The 20,917-nt window shown below is 39.5% G+C and overlaps 1 protein-coding gene across 3 annotated transcripts in view; it reads left to right on the forward strand.

The window, feature by feature from the left end:
- FAM13C (family with sequence similarity 13 member C) overlaps window positions 1-20,917 on the forward strand; it is a 155,092-nt gene that overhangs the window by 99,423 nt on the left and 34,752 nt on the right. For all 3 annotated transcript variants that reach the window (XM_077765229.1, XM_077765227.1, XM_077765228.1), the window contains one exon: window positions 9,500-9,584. In XM_077765229.1, the coding sequence (XP_077621355.1) occupies window positions 9,500-9,584 (85 nt within the window). The remainder of the gene's footprint in view (window positions 1-9,499; window positions 9,585-20,917) is intronic.

Raw genomic sequence — 20,917 nt, forward strand, 5'->3', positions numbered from 1 at the left:
ATTTTTATTTTTGATGTCATATGTCACATATTTTTATTTAGTGTGTCCCTTATATAATTATTGTAGATTTAATTGATTTTACTGCCTTTGTCTTGTAACCCTCAGACTACCTTTATATGTACCCTCATAGTAGCTTTATAACATTTTTATATGTTTCCCTTTACCATTCAGATTTTCTCTTTCAAATGTTTTCTTATTTCTGGTTATGACCTTTTCCTTTCTGCTTAAGGAAGTCTCTTTAATATTTCTTGTAAAGGCAGCTCAGTGATGATGAACCCTTTGTTTTTGTTCTTTATTTTCCCTTCAATTCTGAATGATAACTGTGCCATACAGAGTATCTGTAGTTGCAAGTGTTTTCTTTCAGCACTTTGAATATATTGTGCTATTCCCTTTTGGCCTGAAAAAGCTTCTGATAAAAAATCAGCTGAAAACCTTATTTGGAGATGGGTTCCCTTATATTTAACAACTTGCTTTGTCTTGCTGCTTTTAAGATTCTTGCTATTTTTAATTTTTGACATTTTAATTTTAATGTGTTTTTTGGTGTGTATCTCTTTGGGTTAGTATTTTTTAGAACTCTCTGTGCTTCTTGTACCTTGATGTCTGTTATATTCCCCAGGTTAGGGAAATTTTCAGCTGTTATTTATTCAGATAAGTTTTCTCTCTCTCTCTCTCTCTCTGCCTTTTTCTGTCTCTCTCTCTCGTCTTATTTTCATTCTGGGATCCCCATAATGAGAATGTTAGTACCCTTGGTGTTTTCCCAGAGGTCCCTTAAGCTATCCTCATTACTTTAAAATCTTTTTTTCTTTCTGTGATCTTCAGTTTGAGTGATTGCCACTACCCTGTCTATCAGGTCACTAATCAGTTCTTTATTCTGTAATCTGCTGTTTATTCCCTCTAGTGTGTTTTTCATTCCTCTTATATTCTTCAGTTCTGTGACTTCTCTTTGGTGCTTTCTTATATTCTTTATCTCTTTGTTGAAGTTCTCACTGGGTTTATCCATTCTTCTCTCAAGTTTGGTAAGCATCTTTATGATCATTATTTTGAATTTTTATCAGGTAGTTTACTTATCTACATTTTATTCAGATTTTTCCTGAGGTTTTAGTTAGTTCTTTTATTTGGAACAAAGTTCTCTGTTTTTCTATTTTGTTTGATTCTCTGTGTTTGTTTCTATGTATTATGGGAAACAGCTATTTCTCCAAATCTTGGAGGAGTGGCTTTATATAGGAGATGAAACTTATCTTTCAACTTTGCCCTAGTTGTTTGTTGTCTCTACAACTTTTGTGGTTGACTAAGCAGCCTCATTTATTCTTGGTAGGTTCCACTTGTTGAGAGTGCCAAGATTTATCAGTGTCCCAAAGGGAGAAATCTCAGTCAGCACCTAGTTTCAGGTGATTGGAAGCCAGATCCTCAGGCAGCAACTTTTAAAGTTTGCAATAATATATACTTATGAAGCACTGCAATTGTAGTTTCCAGATAGGTCATCTGGAGGTATCCCCTGGGTGACAGTTTCAAAAATTAGAGCTTCAGATGAGTGTATTCCTTTCTGGGAGGTACCAAAATGTGCTGTAGTGAGGTCAAAGGAGAGCACAATGATGGTGTTCCCACTTAGGTTACTTGAGAACGCTTTCATAGCCCCTAGATGTTTGACAAACCTGAAGTCTTGCCCTCATGCTGAAAGTCCAGAACAAATAAATAAGCCTCTTTAGCAGAAAGACTGGGTGTGTCTTTCAGTCTGAGACTGTAGTATTCTTCCAAGAAACATCTTCAATTGTTATAGTCCTATGGAACTCAGGAATATAATCCTGCTTATCCAGAAGGGTGAGCTTATCAAGGAGTGTTCCCTATGTGAACTGTGGATGCCCACTGGCCTTAGCAAGGCAATGGGAGAAGATGGGGTTGGAGTGTGTTGGCAGGCCATATGAAGACAGTGGAAAACTGTCAAGGGTTCACCTGCCAACTTTGGCAAAGCAGTGGGGAAATTCAGGGCTGGGGCTCACATGCTTGCACTATCAAGTTAGAGGAAGAGGGCAAAATTGGCACCTGCCAGTGCCTTTTTCCCCAGAGTCCTAATAGGCCCTTGTACCTTCAGCAGATGGTTAAAATACAGTAAGCAATGAATGACAATGTGGCTCCCCAAAACCAAGAGCACATTGTACATACTGTATGTTGGCCAATTTGACAATAAATTATATATATATATATATATATTTTTAAATGTTTATTTATTTCTAGGAGACAGAGAGAGAGACAGCGTGAGCAGGGGAGGGTCAGAGAGAGAGGGAGTCACAGACTGAAATAGGCTCCAGGCTCTGAGCTGGCAGTCAGCACAGAGCCTGAGGCGGGGCTCGAACCCACGAACTGTGAGATCATGACCTAAGCGAAAGTCGGACGCTTAACCAACTAAGCCACCCAGGCACCCCAATAAATTATATTTTAAAAAGAGATTAGCAAATGAATATTCTTCACATATAGTTTAGGCAGTTTTCAAGCTGTTGCTTCTGTGCTAGTCCCCGGGGTTAGTTAGTCTGCATATAAGCCCATAACTATCTCAGTTCTGTACAGTCCTCTGAGTTTCCTGAACATGAGTCCCATTGTTTTTCAGTCATGTTTTGGGGTTTGTATCTCCATTGTGGGTTTCAGGGTTGGGATGCCTGATGTAGGTCATGAAACCCTCACTTCTTAGTGAGAAGCTTTGTATTTGTGAGATTCCTCCTGATCGTGGATCACCATGCTGGGGGTGGGGTTTGGGGAAAGATTGCGTGCCTGCTTCTCCCATCCTTCTCAATGTAGCCCTTTGATCCTTTGTTGTGGAATAGCTGTTCAGCTAGTTTTCACGGTTTTTTTCCAGAGGGGATCATTCCATATGTAGCTATATTGGTGCGTCCAAGGAAGTTCAGGATTTTCGTACATTTCCATTGTAGACCACCCTATCTTACTGAGTTTATTTAAGCAGAATATTTTTCAGAGCTAAAAAAATTGGAACAGAAATACCAGTAAGAATTAATGTATGGGTTACAACACAGACTAAATTTGTGGGCTCCAGCCCTTGAGTTATAATTGGTGTTTTGGAAAATATGATTTTGTGTGTGGGGGGGCGGTATTCAGTTTCATACTTGTCCTTTTGGCTAGCTTAAGTACTAATAACTTCAAACATAAAGTATTGAAGTCCACACTATGAATTGAAAATGAGACACATTGTAGTTTTAGAAAATCAATATCTTATCATCTAGAAAAGCTCAGAGTCCTGAATTAAAATGAGTTCATAAAACTGTATTATTCTCTCCCAAACATCTCATTTTCATATTTATTCACCAAGGTGAACATAACAAGGACATCACAATGAGATGAAATGAAGTACAGGACTCTCCCTTCCCAGATTGAAATCATTCATCTAAAAGGAAATTTGGTTAAGGTTATTGTGTGTTGTGGTGATATTGTCCTTGTTTAAAACAAAGTCCTGATAACATCAGAATATGAACTGGATCCTCCTGTCAGCAAAGGGCCCCTAGAAGTGAATAGGTTGTTCTCTTACAGTGAATTTCTCCATAGGGGATTTTGGGAGTGATGGCTGATCATCTGGGGCAGAGGGAGGCTGAGCTGAGGTGTGTCATCCTTCTTTTAGAGCTGGCTGGCAAGCATGCTGGAATATAAGCAACACAGGCCCCAAAGGAATTAGCCAAAAGCCCAGGTTTTCTAGGGCAGGGTCAATTTGGCCTTATAGCCATTACCGTTGGAAGAAGTCCTACTTCTTTGGCAGGAACATTCAGAGATCAGAAACAACAATTCAGGAGGCAATACTACTTTGCTTCTGAGCATTTCATACATAATAAACAAGTGGGGAAATAAATGAATTTACATATTATATTGACTGTTAGAAAGAAAGTAAATGAGATGCTAACAGAGAAATTGAGGGGACCTATTTAGATAAGGTAATCATAACTGGCTCAAGAAATTTATAGAAGTTTGACTGTGAAGCAACTATAGCTAAATCAGGCCTGGGGAGGGGGGTCAGGAAGCAAATGGAAAGAAAGAATATTGTGTGTGTGTGTGTGCGCGCACGCGCGCGCACATGTGTGTATGTGTGTGTGTTAGGGAGGTGGGTAATGGAAGAAATATACATGAAAAACATTAAAATCAGAGAAGAAGAGTGGTAAGTAGAACTGGGGATATTCAGAGACCCATTGTATCCCCAACTTTTAGCAAATTTCCAGTTTTATCTTTACATCACTATAGAGAATCTGTATACAATTCTTAGATAAAGGGATGTGAGAGAGCCACTAACCCTCTTCACAGAAATTAAAAGTAAGCTGTCCCACTCTGCAACTGGTGTATTGCAGACAAGGCATCTTAAAATAGTATTTAACCATCCAGCCAGTGTGGGTGTTCTCCATTCCAACCAAACTAAAGAGGGATTTGGTAATTGCATAGGAGAGAAAAGTGAGTATAGTATTTTCTAAAACAAGTAGCATATTTTCCATTATGTAAAGAGAAAAATTAGCTTTTAGAAAGCCACACTTAGGTTTCACAGACTTCTATTTGTATTTTTTCATACCCAGATGCAAGAGGTAGGAAGGAGGGGTGATCATTTTTCTTTAGAAGATCCATCAGTCTTTGTTCAATTTTCCTGCATATCCTAGAGATCAATTCATGGAGACTTGGAATATAAATATGGAAAAGTGCTAGCAGGCCAGCCCTGAGGGATGTGCTGGGGGCAGCTTCACAGAGGGTGGAGGTCCTAGTGAGAGAAGAGTTGCATTGAGGTAGCACAAGGACACCAGGGATTTACTGTCCTTAATTTTTCTGTGGGACAAAATCATGTTCCTACATTAAAGAATAAAGTCAGGGATGATCAGAGTGAAAGAGGTGTTTACTCTTTCCTTGGGCTTATGGTTTCTTTCCTCCATCACCCTATGACAGTAGAAACTGACATTATTGTTTGATTTGTTTCCTTGTTTTATGGCTGTCTCCTTAGTAGAGAGTGGAAGCCTCACTAAGAAGGGTCTCACATCAGTCTCACTAGAGCCTAGTGCATCTCTCTGTGCATTGAAAGCTGCTAGAGCCTGGAAGCTGCTTGTGTGGTGTTACATCCATGTAGAAGCATGACCCTTGTGTGTGCAGTATGAGTTGTCCATGGGCCTTCTTAAGGGTGGCTCTGTGGGGCTCAGCCCTGATGGGACTGGCCAGATGTCTTCTGTTGCCCACTGGAAGGACACATGACAGTGGCATAGATTGCTCACAGGTAAAGTCCCCAGCCTCACTCCCTGTCCTGGTTTCCTGGTCATCAGGAGAGGTATCCCTTTATGGACTTGCTCCACACACAGTGTCTGAGTTTCCACTTTCTATTGCTGTTCCGGGGAGCAGCAGGTCATCTTCAGGTAATGGGGTCAGTTTGGGGTGGGAAATGGATATCGTTGATGATAGCTGGCCTGCAGAGTTTCTTCCATTTTGCTTTCTTGTCTTCAGTTATAGCAGCTTATTTTTTCCCCCTTCTACTTGTCCCTTGAGACCTTCATCTTCTCTCTCCTGTTTCATTGTCACTTGTTTTCTTCTCCATTCCTTTAATCTTACTCTTATATGGTTTCTCAGAAGGGAATAAACAAGCCATGCAGATGGATCTCCTTTGACAAACTTAATCAAGCAAGTCTTGATTTTGCTTCAGTCTGAGTACAAGGGAGGGAGAAAGTGGGAGAGCAATATAGATGACAACCCAGTTACCACTTCTAGCCATAACTGGGTCTCAGCATTATGCCTCACTCCCTGTGAGAGTTCAGAAGCCTCTGAATGTGAATGTGAGCTGACATAATCCTATGCATTGAAATTCTTTGCTATTTAAGCCTTATTCAGTTCCAGAAACATTGTCTAAGCACCCACTCTGTGCCAGATTCTGTGCACTATCTTCAGTATATGCATGTTTGCTTTTTTTTTTTTTTTTTTTTTTTTTTTTTTTTTACTGTGTGTAGAGGNTGATCTCACAGTTCATGGATTTGAGCCCCACGTCGGGCTCCGTGCTGACATCTCAGAGCCTGGAGCCTGCTTTACCCTCTCTCTCTGTCCCTCCCCCATTCACGCACTTTCTTTCTCTCCAAAATAAATAAACATTTAAAAAAATTAAAAAAAATAAAGTTGGAAAGGAACTTAGAAGTCATCCAGTCTCAGGCCCTTTATAGGTAGATGCAGAGAGTTGGGCCCTGGGAGATAAAGTTATGAGTCAAGACCTCGGAATTGGTGTAGAGTTTGGCCTTGCACATGACCAGAGCTCTATCCAGCAGCCTCTGAGGTGTGGAGATAATTCATAATAAACCCAGTGTTCATTTCTTGAGTGTTTACTCTATGGTGATGCTGTATAAAGTGCATTTCATGCATTCTTCCACTTAATTCTTACAACAGGTGTCATTGTTACTATTATTGCCTTTTTTTATTGCCCAGATGCTTGCCCAAAGTCAGATGAATAGGATGTAGCAGAGCTGACATGTCTTTTTCTGCTTTGTAGAACATACAAGAAAACATGGAGTCTGCAAGAAGTGGCTGGTTCTACATCCTCCCTCTAAATGAGGGGAGGAATTTCTTTCTTTCTTTCTTTTCTTCCTTTCTTTCTTCTTTCTCTTCACTTTTATTTTTTTAATTGTAGTAAAATATGTATAACATTTACCACTTTAACCATTTTCAAATATACAGTTCATTGGTACCAAGTACACTCACATTGTTCAACCATCACCACCATCTAGCTCGAGAACTTTATTCATCTTCTCAGGCAGATTTTGTGCCCTTTTAACTAAAATTTCTTTCCTTCACCACCAACCCCTGGCAACCACCATTTTCTGTTTCTATGATTTTTACTACCCTAGATATTGTCCTTTTGTGAATGTCTTATTTCACTTTGTGAATATCATCAAGCTTCATCTTTGTTGTAACATGTGTCAAAATTTCCTTTGTTTTTGAGGCTAAACAATACTCCATTATATGTATATTGCATTTTAGCAATTCATCTGTCAATGGACTCTTGGGTTGGTTCTACCTTGTATTAATCTGCCATTAAAAAAAGACTGGGTGGCTGAAACAACAAACATTTTTTTTTCTTACAGTTCTGGAGACTGAAAGTCAAGGTGCTGGAAGAGTTGGTTTCTCCTGAAGCTTTTCTCCTTGGCTGGCAAAGAGCCACCTTCTCATGTGGCCTTTCTCTGTGTGTGAATCCCTGGTGTCTCTTTCACTCTTTACTTATAATTATACTGATCATATTGACTTAGGACCACAGCCTTAGACTTCATTTTACCATTAAAATTTCCAAATACAGTTATGCTGAGCATTAGGTCTTCAACATATACATTTGGGGAAAACACAATTCATTTCACAAAATACCTCTTGTCTTTTGTGAATATTGCTATGAATATAGGTGTACAAATATCTCTTCGAGTCCCTGCTCTTAATTCTTTTGGTGTATACACAGTCCCAAAATTGCTGGATCATATGGTAGTTCTTTTTTAATTTTTTTTGAGAAAATGTTATACTGTTTTCTGTAGCAGCTATACCCTTTTACAGTCTCATGGCATCATTTCTTAATCTTCAGAACAGTTTTGCTCTTTTTTAAAGGTCACACTGATCTCCAAGGTCCTCCAGTAGGAAGCTTGTCTGAGATCGTTCTTTTTGCTTCCCAGCTGCTTAGAACTCTTTTCAGAAGCTTGGTGTTCTTGTTCCTCTGTACCTCCTGTCAGTAACCTCAGGCTCTTACTTCCACACTGAGCTGCTGGGAGAACATCCCAGAAAGGAGGAGAGAACAGTAAAAAAGTGATCTGGTCTCAGGTAGATGCCTCATCTTAGCTGTGGTCTCAATGAGCAGCCCCTGAAGCACAGAGGAGGTTTGTACCTTCATCTCTGAGGATAGCATAAGGAGGTATCTGGAGCCCACTTAGCAGTGAACAACTTTGAAAACACTGTTCTGGGTTCGTATTTACTCACATCAACAGCATGGATAAGGGTATGGGTATAGGAATGGGCATTGTATAAGGGGAGGAGTTCAGTGTGAGAAGATGTTGGGGGTAGGGGGTTATGTAAGGTAAGGTATGAGTGTGTATATGGGGGTAGGGGTGTTGTGTACTGAATAGATGTGAGAGTGGGAGTTGAGTATGAGGCTGTATGTGGGGTGTAAGAGAGGGTGTTTCTGTGTGCATGTACATGTGCGTGTGTGTGTGTAGTAGGGGTTACAAGGGATGAGTGTGAAAGGTAGGAATGAGAGTATATATGGGGTTATTTGATGGTTGCAGTGTATGTGCAAAGTAGTGTGAAGATATGGGGTTGGGCATGAGGGTGTGGAGAACAGGGGGTGAAGGTATGTATAGGGTAGGGTGTGAGGGTATGTGTGGAATAGGGATGGGGTATGTGTATGGAGTAGAGTGTGATGGTTGGGTATGAAGGTATGTGTGGGGTAGGGTGTAAGTAGCGTGTGTGTGTGTGTGTGTGTGTGTGTGTGTGTGTATGGGAGGGTCATAGTAGGCACAGGATCACTGGTTCCACTCCAGGTAGCCCCCCTGCCAGAAGCTCTGTGGGTGGAGGGGCTGCTGAGGCCTGCAGAGCTTTGCTGTTGCAGGGGAGTGGCTCCTGGCCAAGGCCTCAGGCGTGACTCACTTTCACCTGGTTAGGGGAATTAATTTGCTGGGCATCTGCATCATGGCAGGATATGTGCATCACTCTGACTCTGTTCTTATTAAAAACCATGGGAGAAATTTAAAATGGGAAATGAAGGGGGTGGGGTAGTGTTGTTCTGGAAGCTCAGAAATTGCTTCTCCCTCAGTGGCTGGGTTATACTCAGTGACCAGGGACCTCTGCCTTGCTCACTCCACTCTACTCTTGATAAAGGCAGTGATAATAGCCATTCCATGTGAGAGAAACAACTTCAGAAGACACACACACATGCATGCATATACCACCCCCCACATACAGATGTAGATCAGGGAGCCCAGAAGCACCTCCCAGATGCCAGGCAGCCTCTGCAGCAGTAACTCTTTATGCACTGCGGTCTGCTGCAGTCTTCAGAGGTTAAGGGATGCTGGCTTTTATGAATGGTAGCCTGGGAGGGGCCTAATATCACTTGCTTCTGATGTCAGCACAATGAATGAAACAAAGTGTAAAGCCTCAAGCACCCAGAAAGCAGACACCATCTCAGATTGGTTCTCTTGGCGCAGCGTCTCTTGCTGACGAAATCACCAGTCCTATGTGTGACATATAAAGCCAAATACGTTAGGATTGAAATGAGGCAGAAACTGAGGCTGCATGTGGAATAAAGTGTACCTGATTCTGGTACAATCAGCTCTGCCTGAAGCAACTGTGGTTGAGATCCTCCCTCTGCCAGGTGCTGGAGGAAGGTGTTCTGCGGAAGCTGTGGACTCACTGTTGTGTATTAGGCAGTTACTTAGCTAGCCTGATGTTCTGCTTTTGCTGGCAGAATTCCTTGCTAAAGCTCCAAGCCCTGGAAACTGATCTGTGCTCTGCATTTTTGACAAACCAGGAAGAAGCTGCTCAGGTGCATGGACTCAAGGACGCAGCCCCAGCGTCGACCCAGAGTGTGCCTGCAGAAGGCGCAGATGCTGCAGGTAAGAGGCTGAGGTGGGGGAGGTCCTCATGTGTACTATCAGAATAGTTCAGTCTTTTGCTGCTTTCTCCTAAACCTGGACTCTTGTGGGAAACCATGCCTGGTGTAACAGAAAAGCTGAAGAGGTGCTTGAGTTGCAGTGGAGGAGCTGAGAGGGAGCAGGAGGAATTAAGGTGTGTCCTGATACAGAGCATTCTCTCCAGCTGGGGGCCAAGAGTCAGAATACGCATAAGTAGGCCTCAGGTGAAAAACACCCACCACTACTCCTGGTCCTAATGAATTCCTGATTGGCCTCCTATGACAAACAAGTGATGTGTTTACTTTTATCACTGCATGTAGATAATCTGTACTTGATTCTCATGGTACTTTTGAGGTATTCAGTGTTGGGAGAGTTTTATCATTACTACTTCCTTTCTTCTATTACCTACTTGTAAGATGATTCATCAACACAGGGAAAGTGGTGAGTGGTGTAGCTCATTCTGATCATATATATATATGTCTCATATGTTGTTAGCATTATTAATCTCTGTGTTGAAGTCTCAAAATTGGTTTTCATTTGTCTTATAGTTTCTCTGGTTTTAATTCCAGGGATTATATATTGACTAGTAAGCACAAGGCAAACTAATGCTCCCTGAAAGATTTAGACAGAAAAGAAAAACTAATTTATATGAGTAGAAATGAGAGCACAGCTTATCTTTTGTAACACAAATAGATCAGAGCTTTGCAAACTGGCTTCTGGATGGATGGTAAAATTGGCTTAGGTTAACTTGCTTCATGAGATGTCCTATATCTCCAAGAATTGAAGGAAGAGATTTAAAAGGTAATGTATCTCAGTATGATTATTAATAGCTCATTTAAAACATTACTGTTTAGGGGCGCTTGCGTAGCTCAGTCGGTTGGGCATCTAACTTTGGCTCAGTTCGTGGGTTTGGGCCCCACATTGGGCTCTTTGCTGACAGCTCAGAGCCTGGATTCTGCTTTGAATTCTGTGTCTCCCCTCTCTCTGTTTCTCCCCCATTCACACTCTGTCTCTCTCTCTCAAAAATAAATAAAGGTTAAAAAAATTTTTAATGAATAAAACATTACTGTTTAAAATAGCTCCATATGGTCTAAGGTAGGCAAAACCATTGCCTCCAGTGTATATTAATTAAGAATATCAACAATTAGCATATTAATAATAGTGGCCAATAATAAAAATAGTAGCTACTGTTATTGAAGACTTTCGTGTTCCATGCACTGTTCTAAGTACTTTATATATTTTATATTAAATTCTATTTTTTTAATTTTTTCATGTTTTTTTAAAATTTATTTCCGAGAGAGAGAGAGAGAGAACATGAGCAGGGGAGGGTCAGAGAGAGAAGGAGACACAGAATCTGAGGCAGGCTCCAGGCTCTGAGCTGTCAGCACAGAGCCCGATGCGGGGCTTGAACCCACAAACCATGAGATCATGACCTGAGCCGAAGTTAGACGCTTAACCAACTGAGCCACCCAGGTGGCCCCTATTTTATATTAAATTCTTAAACAAACCTGTGGAATAATACACTTTATAGTAAGGACACCAAGGCCAGGGGCAAACCTGCTGCTAAGTGGTAAATTATTTCCTCATGGATGCAGGGGGCCAGTTGGGTGTCATTATTGCCTGGTGCGCTACCCTTGCTCTGCTGGCCATTGTGTTTGGATGAGAGGCAAGTAATGTTGGGCAGGGACCAATGTCAATCAAATTAGAGGTTTAAGTCAGATTATTAGACACACTCTTCTACCAACCCCAACACGCAACATACAAAACACAAAAAGAAATCTTAAGCCAGATATAAATTAACTTTTGAGTTGTTTGGTGTTTTGTGTAGCTACACAAATAACTGGCAAAGAGTTGTAGAATATTTGCATGTTGGATATATATATATAATTTTACATTATGACTTTTAAGTACCATGTATGTGTCTTTTTTTTAATGTTTATTTCAGAGAGAGAGGGAGGGAGAGAGAGAGAGACAACGTGAGCATGGGAGGGTCAGAGAGAGAGGGAAACACAGAATCAGAAACAGGCTCCAGGCTCTGAGCTAAGCTGCCAACACAGAGCCTGAGGCAGGGCTTGAACCCACGAACCGTGAGATCATGACCTGAGCTGAAGTCGGACGCTTAACCGACTGAGCCACCCAGGCGCCCCCGTGTATGTGTCTTATATTCTTCAAAGGTCAGGAGTAGTTTTGTATTTTCTCATTCTGGATGGACACAATTTGAGAAAACTCTATTTTTTTAACTTTCTTTTAAAATGTTTTTTAAAATTTATTATTTAGGAAAAGAGAGAGAGAGACAGAGTGGGTGAGGGGCAGAGCAAGATAGGGACACAGAATCCAAAGCAGACTCCAGGCTCTGCCTGACATCACAGAGCCTGACACTGGGCTCAAACCCACAAGCTGTGAGATCATGACCTGAGCCGAAGTCAGACGCTTAATCGACTGAGCCACCCAGGTGACCTGAGACAACTTTATTAACGCTCCTTGTGTAATGGAAATACATACTGAGTATATGTAGGAATTACCTGTGCAAAGGAACCATCAATACATTTCATATTAAGTGTTAAATGGCAGAAATGAACAGAAGGCTCCTTACAGAGGAGACTTGTGAGTTGGGTGCTGAGTTTACAAAATGTAGGTGAATCTAAGATGTTCCACAGCTCTTCCAAGAGAGTCTATGAAAAAGAGAGGTTTTCACTGTGTGTGTGTGTTTACATGCACTAGTCAAGATTTCTCACAAGTTTTCAAAGATATAACCCATCTTGATGTTTTTCACATCTACAGACTTTGTGAATAAGGAGTCTCACTTAGCTAAAATGACTGCATGAAACTTGATATGGGGAGAGTGAAGAAGCTCCAGCCCCTATGTTAAAACTTGTATTACTTTATTTGACACGTTTCTTCTCTAATTTTCCAATAGCCCGTTGACACTATATGGAAACCACCTGCTAGATGTTTTTAGGTACCTAAAGAGTCTCTTCATTTGGCAGGGATATTGCCAAAGTGGCATGCATTTAGAATAGACTTCCACAGATTAATTTATGGGATCATTTGGACTCACTGGCTTCCAAGATAAGTATTTATAGGAAGGTCCTATATTTCTAATCCATGTGTAATTCAGAAGGAAGAAATGTTTGCTCATTTTAGAGGCTTAGGGTCTGTGAATGGACTTCTAGAGTGATCTTTGAACACCTCGAAACTAGTTTTTATGCGTGTATAAATCCCTGTTGAGAGTGTGATCACACAAGAATAGTACAAATGGCCATAAGTCTATAAAGGAATATAGTAATTTAAAATTTTCTCCTTTCCTAAAGTCTAACATCTAGCCCTGAGCCTTACATGTGTATACATATTCAATTACTTATTGTTGATATCAGTAATTGGTATAACAAAGACAAAGCCCAACAGGTGATTTTTACAGGAATTTCTGGACATAATATGCTACTAGTTCACTATTAAAAGCAAACATTTATAAATATAAATTGGTGTGACATAAATAGGTTTCAAGCTTACTTTAGACTCAATTAGAACATGACCAATAAAGTAAAACTTTTGCAGCAGGCATTTGAAATGATGGTCTGAACAAAGCATTACAGTCTCAACATCTTGGGATCAAAGTATTTTGTGTTAACTTGGGTTTATGTATTACAAAAATCAGTCCTACCTAGTAAAATACCTGAAAAGTGTCATCATTCTGGCAATGTAATTATAAACTGCACTTGCAGCAAAAACACATTTCATGGTACCCCTGGAGGAGCACTGTGTTCTAAACAGGGTTTGTGAGCCTTCCTGAACTTTGTAATTACTAGAAAGCTTTGCAAGCATGGGGTTCTTAGTCTTATCTTTAGACAGTCTGAGGCAGAAATCTTGTAATATTTATATTTCATAAACACTCCAAAGTAGTGGGAACCATTTTTTAAGTGTCTTGAATTATGAGAGAGAAGATCAGGATCTCTTCTCTTTGACTGCTTCACCTCAGTTTCATGGACCACATGGACTTACAGCTCAGGGTTAGTGACTAGTTGGCTCAGTCCATTTACTTCAGGAGGAGGAAGGTGCTCAAGTACCCAAGTTCTCAGGCTAGAAATGGGCGGGATGGGACATGGACAAGGGATAGGGACAGATTTAAGGGATGTAGGTGTGGAGGCCCTTAGGAAAAAAATGATAGAGAAGTAACCATGTGCAAGATAACTTCAAGACTGTACATACAATAACCAATTGTCATGGTTTGCCCAGGAATGTCCCAGTTTTGGCACTAAAAGTCACACATACTTGGAATTCTTAGTCCCAGGCAATCTGGGACTCTGCCATTAGGTTGCACATTGTCTAATTTGATATGGAAACCCCCACAGCACGTAGGCTCAAAAATCCCTCTAACTGCATCAATAGCCTCTTACAGTTGAAGCAAATGCTACCTCTGTTGAATTAGTAAGGATCTATACTGGTGTTGTTGAAAAGAAAAGGAATGAACATTGTCTTTTCTACTGCTTGTCATTTTCAAAGTTTGCAGAAGGACTGTTTGTTCCGCATGAATAAGCATAGTAACCCCTGTTCTGTGTGACCACAGGTGATTGATGGTATGTAGTTTGTAGTAAAAGCTGTCACCAGATAAACTAAGACTTATTACTAGAAATAATAATGCCCCAGCAGTTTCTAATTAATTCTTTCTTTAAAATTTTTTTAAATGTTTTTATTTTTGAGAGAGAGAGAGACAGAGCATGAGCAGGGGAGAGGAAGAGAGAGAGACACACACACAGAATCAGAAGCAGGCTCCAGGTTCTGAGCTATCAGCACAGAGCCTGATGTGGAGCTCGAATTCAGCAACTATGATATTGTGACCTGAGCCAAAGTCGGATTCTTAACCGACTGAGCCACCCAGGCGCCTCTCTAATTAATTCTTTTAATGTAAAATATTGATTTTCAAAATGGACTCTTTGGGTAAGAGCCTTGTTCCTAATGTTGATTATTAGAAAAAACAAATACAGTCTATTTACAGGCTATAGGGGGTGCCATGCAATATGCTCTTGCTGCAGGTGGAGTTTATGATTGGCTTTCTGGAAAAGGGGGCATCTCAAGTGTCCCACTAGGTAGAGCATCTGTATAACAGTGTTTCATCCTATCTGGCTGACAGCAGCCCAGACCCTGTCTGAAAGTTAGTAAGAGGAGGTCCATTACTTCAACCTTGTAAGTGCACAGAATTCCAAGTATTATTTAGAAACTTTGTTGATTATGGGTCTGAGTGTATGTATGTGTATTATTTCTAAGTCCTTCCTGAACCTTTTTATATGTGTGCACCACCTGTTGCCTTAACAAAGAGATGGCTACCACTGTAGAAAATAGTACTTCATCTTTTTGGTTTCTTTAAAGTAGTGGTTTTCAGTCAGTGTTGATTTTTTTTTTTGCATCTCTCTACATTCCCCTCTCCCTATCTTGGGGATATTTGGCAATATCTAGGGACATTTTCAGTATTGCAGCTGGAAGGTGAGTGCTACATCTAATGAATAGAAGCCAAGGATGCTGCTGAACATTCTGCAATGCAAGGAATCCCCCAATGTCCACCCCACTGCCTCAACAAGGAATTATCTGGTCCAAGATGTCAATAGTGCCAAGGTTTAGAAACATCCCTTTAAATGCTTTTAAATGCATACTGTCAATATTATTAACATCACTAACCATGGAATTTTCATTTGTGTCAGACATTGTTTCATGGGTTTCCCTGTTTTATGTTCACAATTCTGAATGAGGTAGATGCCATTTTTATCCACAGATGGAAGATGAGGAAATAAACTTGGAGAGTTAGTGTAACTTGCTAAAGGCCCCACAGCTACTGAGTGGTACAGGTTGGGAGGAAATGGGAAGAAGGGAGGGTTTCCCAGTCAGACTCCATAGTTTAATACTTCACACTATACTATTTGCTATCCAGTCTAAATATTAAGTCCCTATAGTTATAATATTCTAGAATTTGAAATCAAGCCCATAACCAACCTATATACCCTACTAATGTGTTTTCAAAGTCATATTTTCTTTATCTACTCCTGACTTTGTTTTGTCAACCTGAAGGGAACTAGATTTATAGTTGATTAACCTGTTACAACACCTCTTCTCATATTTATTTCAGGTCCTCTGATCTAAACCATCTCTAGAACCCTGTACCTTTCTTGATATGCATTTACCTGACCAGCATAATGTATTCCAGATGGAGTCAAATAGAATTTTATTTGTAGATATGACACTATTGGGGGAAACTGGCAACATGTACAAGGGATCCCTTTATTATTTCTTACAACTACATGTGAAGATATGATGATATCAACAAAAAAAATGAATTAATACCTAAAAAATATGGACATGGGGTGTTTATGAATTACAAAATATTATGCTTGTTATGTTGATTTCCAAACTCTTCCTAGACATGCATGCTCTCTATTTAGCCTTTCTGTCATAGCACAATATTCCATTAAAGCTCCCAAAATCCCATTCCCTACCAAACTAATAGTTTAGTGCTTATTATTAAGAGTACATGGATTAGTTTTCTCCAGCTGCATTGCCTACTGGCCCACATTTAAGGTCATCTGTCACTATTGAGCTTTCTCATGCTTTGTGAGCTGCTTTTGTGGTTGCTTAGCATTTTAGTCTTTGAAAAATATCAATATCATCTGCAAATTCAGATTCACAACTCTACTACCTTTTCTATGTCATTTTTGAAATGTAAAATGAGATTAATCCAGGATCCATTTGCAAGGATTAGTACTTACATTTCCGTCATAAAGATACTAATTCATCTTTATTCTTTGCTGCATATTGTTAAGTGGATTATGTAATCCATTGCAAAACATTCAGCCCAATCACCATTTGGTTTTGTTTTTAAACAACTTCTGATATAAAAACCACGGCATGCACTTCTTGAAAGCCCAAATAAATTACATTCATTGGCTCTGCATTGTTCAGAAACATAATTCTTTGCAGAACTTGATGAGCAGGTTGGAAGATCTTGGACAAGTGATTTGATCTCTGTGTGTATCAACTTCCTTTTCTTTAATATGGGGAAAAAAGAATAGTATCTACTTCTTAGGATTATTGTGAGAATATTGTAGCATAATACATATGAGGCACTTAGCACATCCCTCTTAGTAAATGCTCAATAAATGTCAGCTATAATTCTGTTTTTAAAACCTGGGCATTCTTGCCACCATCAGAGCTTATGTTGCCTTTTTCCCCCCGTTGATAATGCTTATACTTGTCTTTAACTATCTACTGTCATAATTCTAACTACTTTCAAGGTGTGGAAATGCCATTAGTACTGTTCATTCCCTAGGTCCCCTCTAGAGTGTTGCATATGATTGACATTACACTAATCCCCTTCAGCAAAAGGCATTTATAACACCAATAACCTATAGAGCTGATGGTTGAATAATTACCTTCTAATAAAGTTGAAACTACATTTGTTACCATAAAACCTATCCTGAGCTAAACCTATGACATAACTTGGCTGGAAGTTATCTTTACTGTTAAGAATTTTTGCCTGATACTTTTATTATCATCTTCATAGTGTCTGAAAGAGGGGGCTTCACATTAACCCCTTGTTTTCCAAGGAAAGTGTTTTTTAATGATTTCAAAATTCATAGAAAACAGTATATTCTCTGAGGCTATTTCTATAACTGCTTCATAGGGAAAGAAAAAAAAACCAGTCCTACAGTCTAAACTGCTAGGTGATTATTTTAAACATGATTTTTAAATTCTGTTTTTAAGACAGGTCAAGGACTATGGTAACAAGTGTTATCCCATTTGTCCTGCTCCAACTCTTTATAAATGAGGATTCTGAGTTAGAAGAGCCTTACCTGCCAAGGCTCTTGGCACAATAATAATTGTGAGCAATGGCATCTCAGACCAAGTCCGATTGCATCTCAGACTTTTGGCTAAGATCAAGTGTGGTATCAGACCAACTCTGGGGCTCTGACTCAAGAGTCCAGGCTTTTAACTCTTAGGTTTATAGTCATGTTTTATTTTTTAATTAATTTTTTAAGAAGTGTTAGGTTTATAGAAAATTGAGCAGATAGTAAAGAGAGTTTTCATATACCCCTTTTCTCTTTCACATAGTTACCCATATATCATGCCCAGATACTTGACGTCTGACACCGCTCTGGATGCCCCAACCCTCCCCACCTCTACTGTCTCTTCCGGTTCCGTAAGGATCGTACTTTTCTGTGGTTCTACTTGGAGCTTCAGGCCAAGCTTTTATGGCTAAATTTTTCTAACTGACATTGGATGAGGCTTGTAAAGATACAGATCCCCATTGAAGATTAGAATTTCCTTCAGTAGTCTTACTGATTGCTTTGTATATTCAATTTTCCTTCTGCTTTGTGAAATATATCTGCTTATAAATGAAACTGTTTTCAAAAATTGCTTGTTTTCTTAATAGATTTTTATCAGCAGGAGTTGACTAGAGGACCTGGAGAGTCTTTTAGCCTGAAGAATAATCAGTGTACAGTATCCAGCTTTCTCTATATATCCAGAGGGTGCTTCCAAATCTTGGACACTATTGTGGATAGTGATAGATGCTTGCTCTTTCCTGGGCCCCACCACTCAGGCAGAGCTCTGTAATCTGAGCATTTGGCTCCACTTTTGTGACACAGGGAGGGAAAATGTTGTTTGTTGGCCTTGGCCATTTCCCTTGTATATTTCTCAACTGTTCTTTGGTAGTAAGCATATAGGCAAAGGAATAAGTCTTGAGTAATCAGAGAATAAAGTACAAAGCTTCATTTAGCCATCTGGTAGATTTGTCTAGAAGATTGCTTCTTTCCTTCCCAAATTGGACATCTGGTTTGGTCCTGTGTAGAAACTGTTTCTAAAAATATGAATTATTCCTACTTCAAATGTTCTACTCCAAAACAATGCAAAAAATGGATTTCTTCCCTTTCTCATTATGGCAGGATCTGGAGATCTCACATCTGTCCTTGACATATCATGTCACTATAGCCCATGGGTAGAATTCACTTTGATTTAGGTTAGAAGTCACTAATGTCTGAAGACCTTAGTCTTTCACTGGATAGAATCTTATGTTCGCTGCATGTTTCCTCACTGTAAACTCAACCTTCGTCACTTGCCCCTCCTTCCTTCTCACCCATCCCCACCACCCACAGCTTTCTGACTGCTTCTCTTTCTCAGCCATGACCTTGCCACTTTGTCTTCCTCTGTCTCCATTCATTCTAGTTTTCTTACTGTCTCTTTTCTTTTACTTCATGACTTTATTTTGCTAAGCTAGTTATGGTATGAAATTAAAATATATTTAAGATACTTAATTTTGTTTGGACACTTCAATTTATTGACCATTATTATTCTGAAAATTTGGGTGATTTCAAACTGTTTACTCTTCCCCAAAGGATACTAAAAAGTTAGTAAGATAGTATAAAATATAAACCATATGTTAGCCAAATGACAACATGATTTTTCTTTGGTTGAGCCTTTGTTGATATTGTTTTTTTTTTTAAACTGGAAGTCGTTTATTCCTTATTCTTATTATGAGATGATAAAAATACTATAAAAAGAACTTTATTTTATTTTATTGTCATTCCAAGTCTTTTTAAATTTTTATTTATTTTTTATTTATTTCTAGGAGAGAGAGAGAGAGAGAGAGACAGCGTGAGCAGGGGAGGGTCAGAGAGAGAGGGAGTGACAGACTGTGAAACAGGCTCCAGGCTCTGAGCTGGCAGTCAGCACAGAGCCCGACGTGGGGCCCGTACCCACGAACCGCGAGATCATGACCTAAGCGAAAGTCGGACACCAAATCGACTAAGCCACCCAGGCACCCCAATTCCAAGTCTTTTTAAAAAAATTTAAATCCAAGGTAGTTAACATATAGTGTAGTAATATTTCAGGAGTAGAATTTAGTGATTCATCACTTACATATAACACCAAGTGCTCATCCCAATAAGTACCCTCCTTAATGTCCATCACCCATTTAGCCCATCTCCCCACCCAATGTCCCTACAGCAACCCTCTGTTTGTTCTTGGTATTTAAGAGTCTCTTAAGGCTTGCCTTCCTCTCTGTTTCTATCGTATTTTTCCTTCCCTTTCCCTATGTTCATCTATTTTGTTTCTTAAATTCCACATATGAGTGAAATCATATGATATTGGTCTTTTTCTGACTGACTTATTTCACTTAGCATAGTACACTCTAGTTCCATCCATGTCATTGAAAATAGCAAGATTTCATTCTTTTTGATCACAGAGTAATACTCCATTGTATATACCACATCTTCTTTATAGTCTATTATCAAACGGCATATAAGTTATGATTGGACTTATAAAATAATCAATGACAGTATACCCTGAAGATTTATGTATTTGGGTATTTCTGTGATTTATATATGTTATGTTTCCTTGGTAAAATTATTGCATATGTTAGGTATAATCACAACTCAAGAAAAATATCCTGAAATTGCCCTCTTATAATTTTCAAGGAAACAAGAGGTATGGGGTTAAATTTAAGAACTATTCACAGGGGTGCCTGGATGGCTCAGTCAGTACAGCATGCAACTCTTGATCTCAAGGTTATGAGTTCAAGCCCCACCTTGGCCATAGAGGTTACTTTAAAAAATGTACAGTAATAATGCAGTAAATACAAATAAGAAAAGAAAAAAAACTACTCAAAAACCTAAAACCTGGATCTGTATTTACTGATGGAAATTTAATTAGAAGATTGTAGTAAAAAATACAGATGCAAGGAATACATTTTGATCTGAGCTGAGGTTCTCGATCCATGTAGTTTTCTGGCTCTTAGGGAGAAATTTGGGATTTTTCATTGCTCAGCTAACCCAATGCCCTAATCTATTAACCATTCAGTTTAATTGAAATCAATATATTGGTTCCTTCAAAATGAAAGTGAGGCTCAAAGCTCTGCCTCCCACTACAGATAATAGATTTGGGGAAGTACATGCTGAGATCAACCCAGCTGGACTCTGTCTCCTGAGCTCCATATCTACACATATTCAGGCCCTACTGGGCACCTGCAGTGGATGACCAAACCTCCCTCTTAACTCAGCATAACCAGGACTAAATTCATCTTTCTTTCCACCAGCGAACTCTTCTCCCAAGTTTCCTAACTAGGTATAGGATACCACCATAAATACAAAACAACAGCAACTAACATTTATTGATGGATTATTATGTCCCCTCTTCTGGGGCACTATCCTAAGCACTTGAGATTCCTTGTCTTCTTTTTAATCCTCCAACAATTTATGAGGTAGATACTGTTGCTATCCTTCCCTGAAACAGGGCTATGGCATGCAATAGATGGCTAGTAAACATTTGCTGAATGA

The sequence above is a fragment of the Crocuta crocuta genome, unplaced genomic scaffold (genome assembly GCF_008692635.1).
Source record: "Crocuta crocuta isolate KB4526 unplaced genomic scaffold, BGI_CrCroc_1.0 scaffold244, whole genome shotgun sequence".
Lineage (NCBI taxonomy): Eukaryota > Metazoa > Chordata > Mammalia > Carnivora > Hyaenidae > Crocuta > Crocuta crocuta.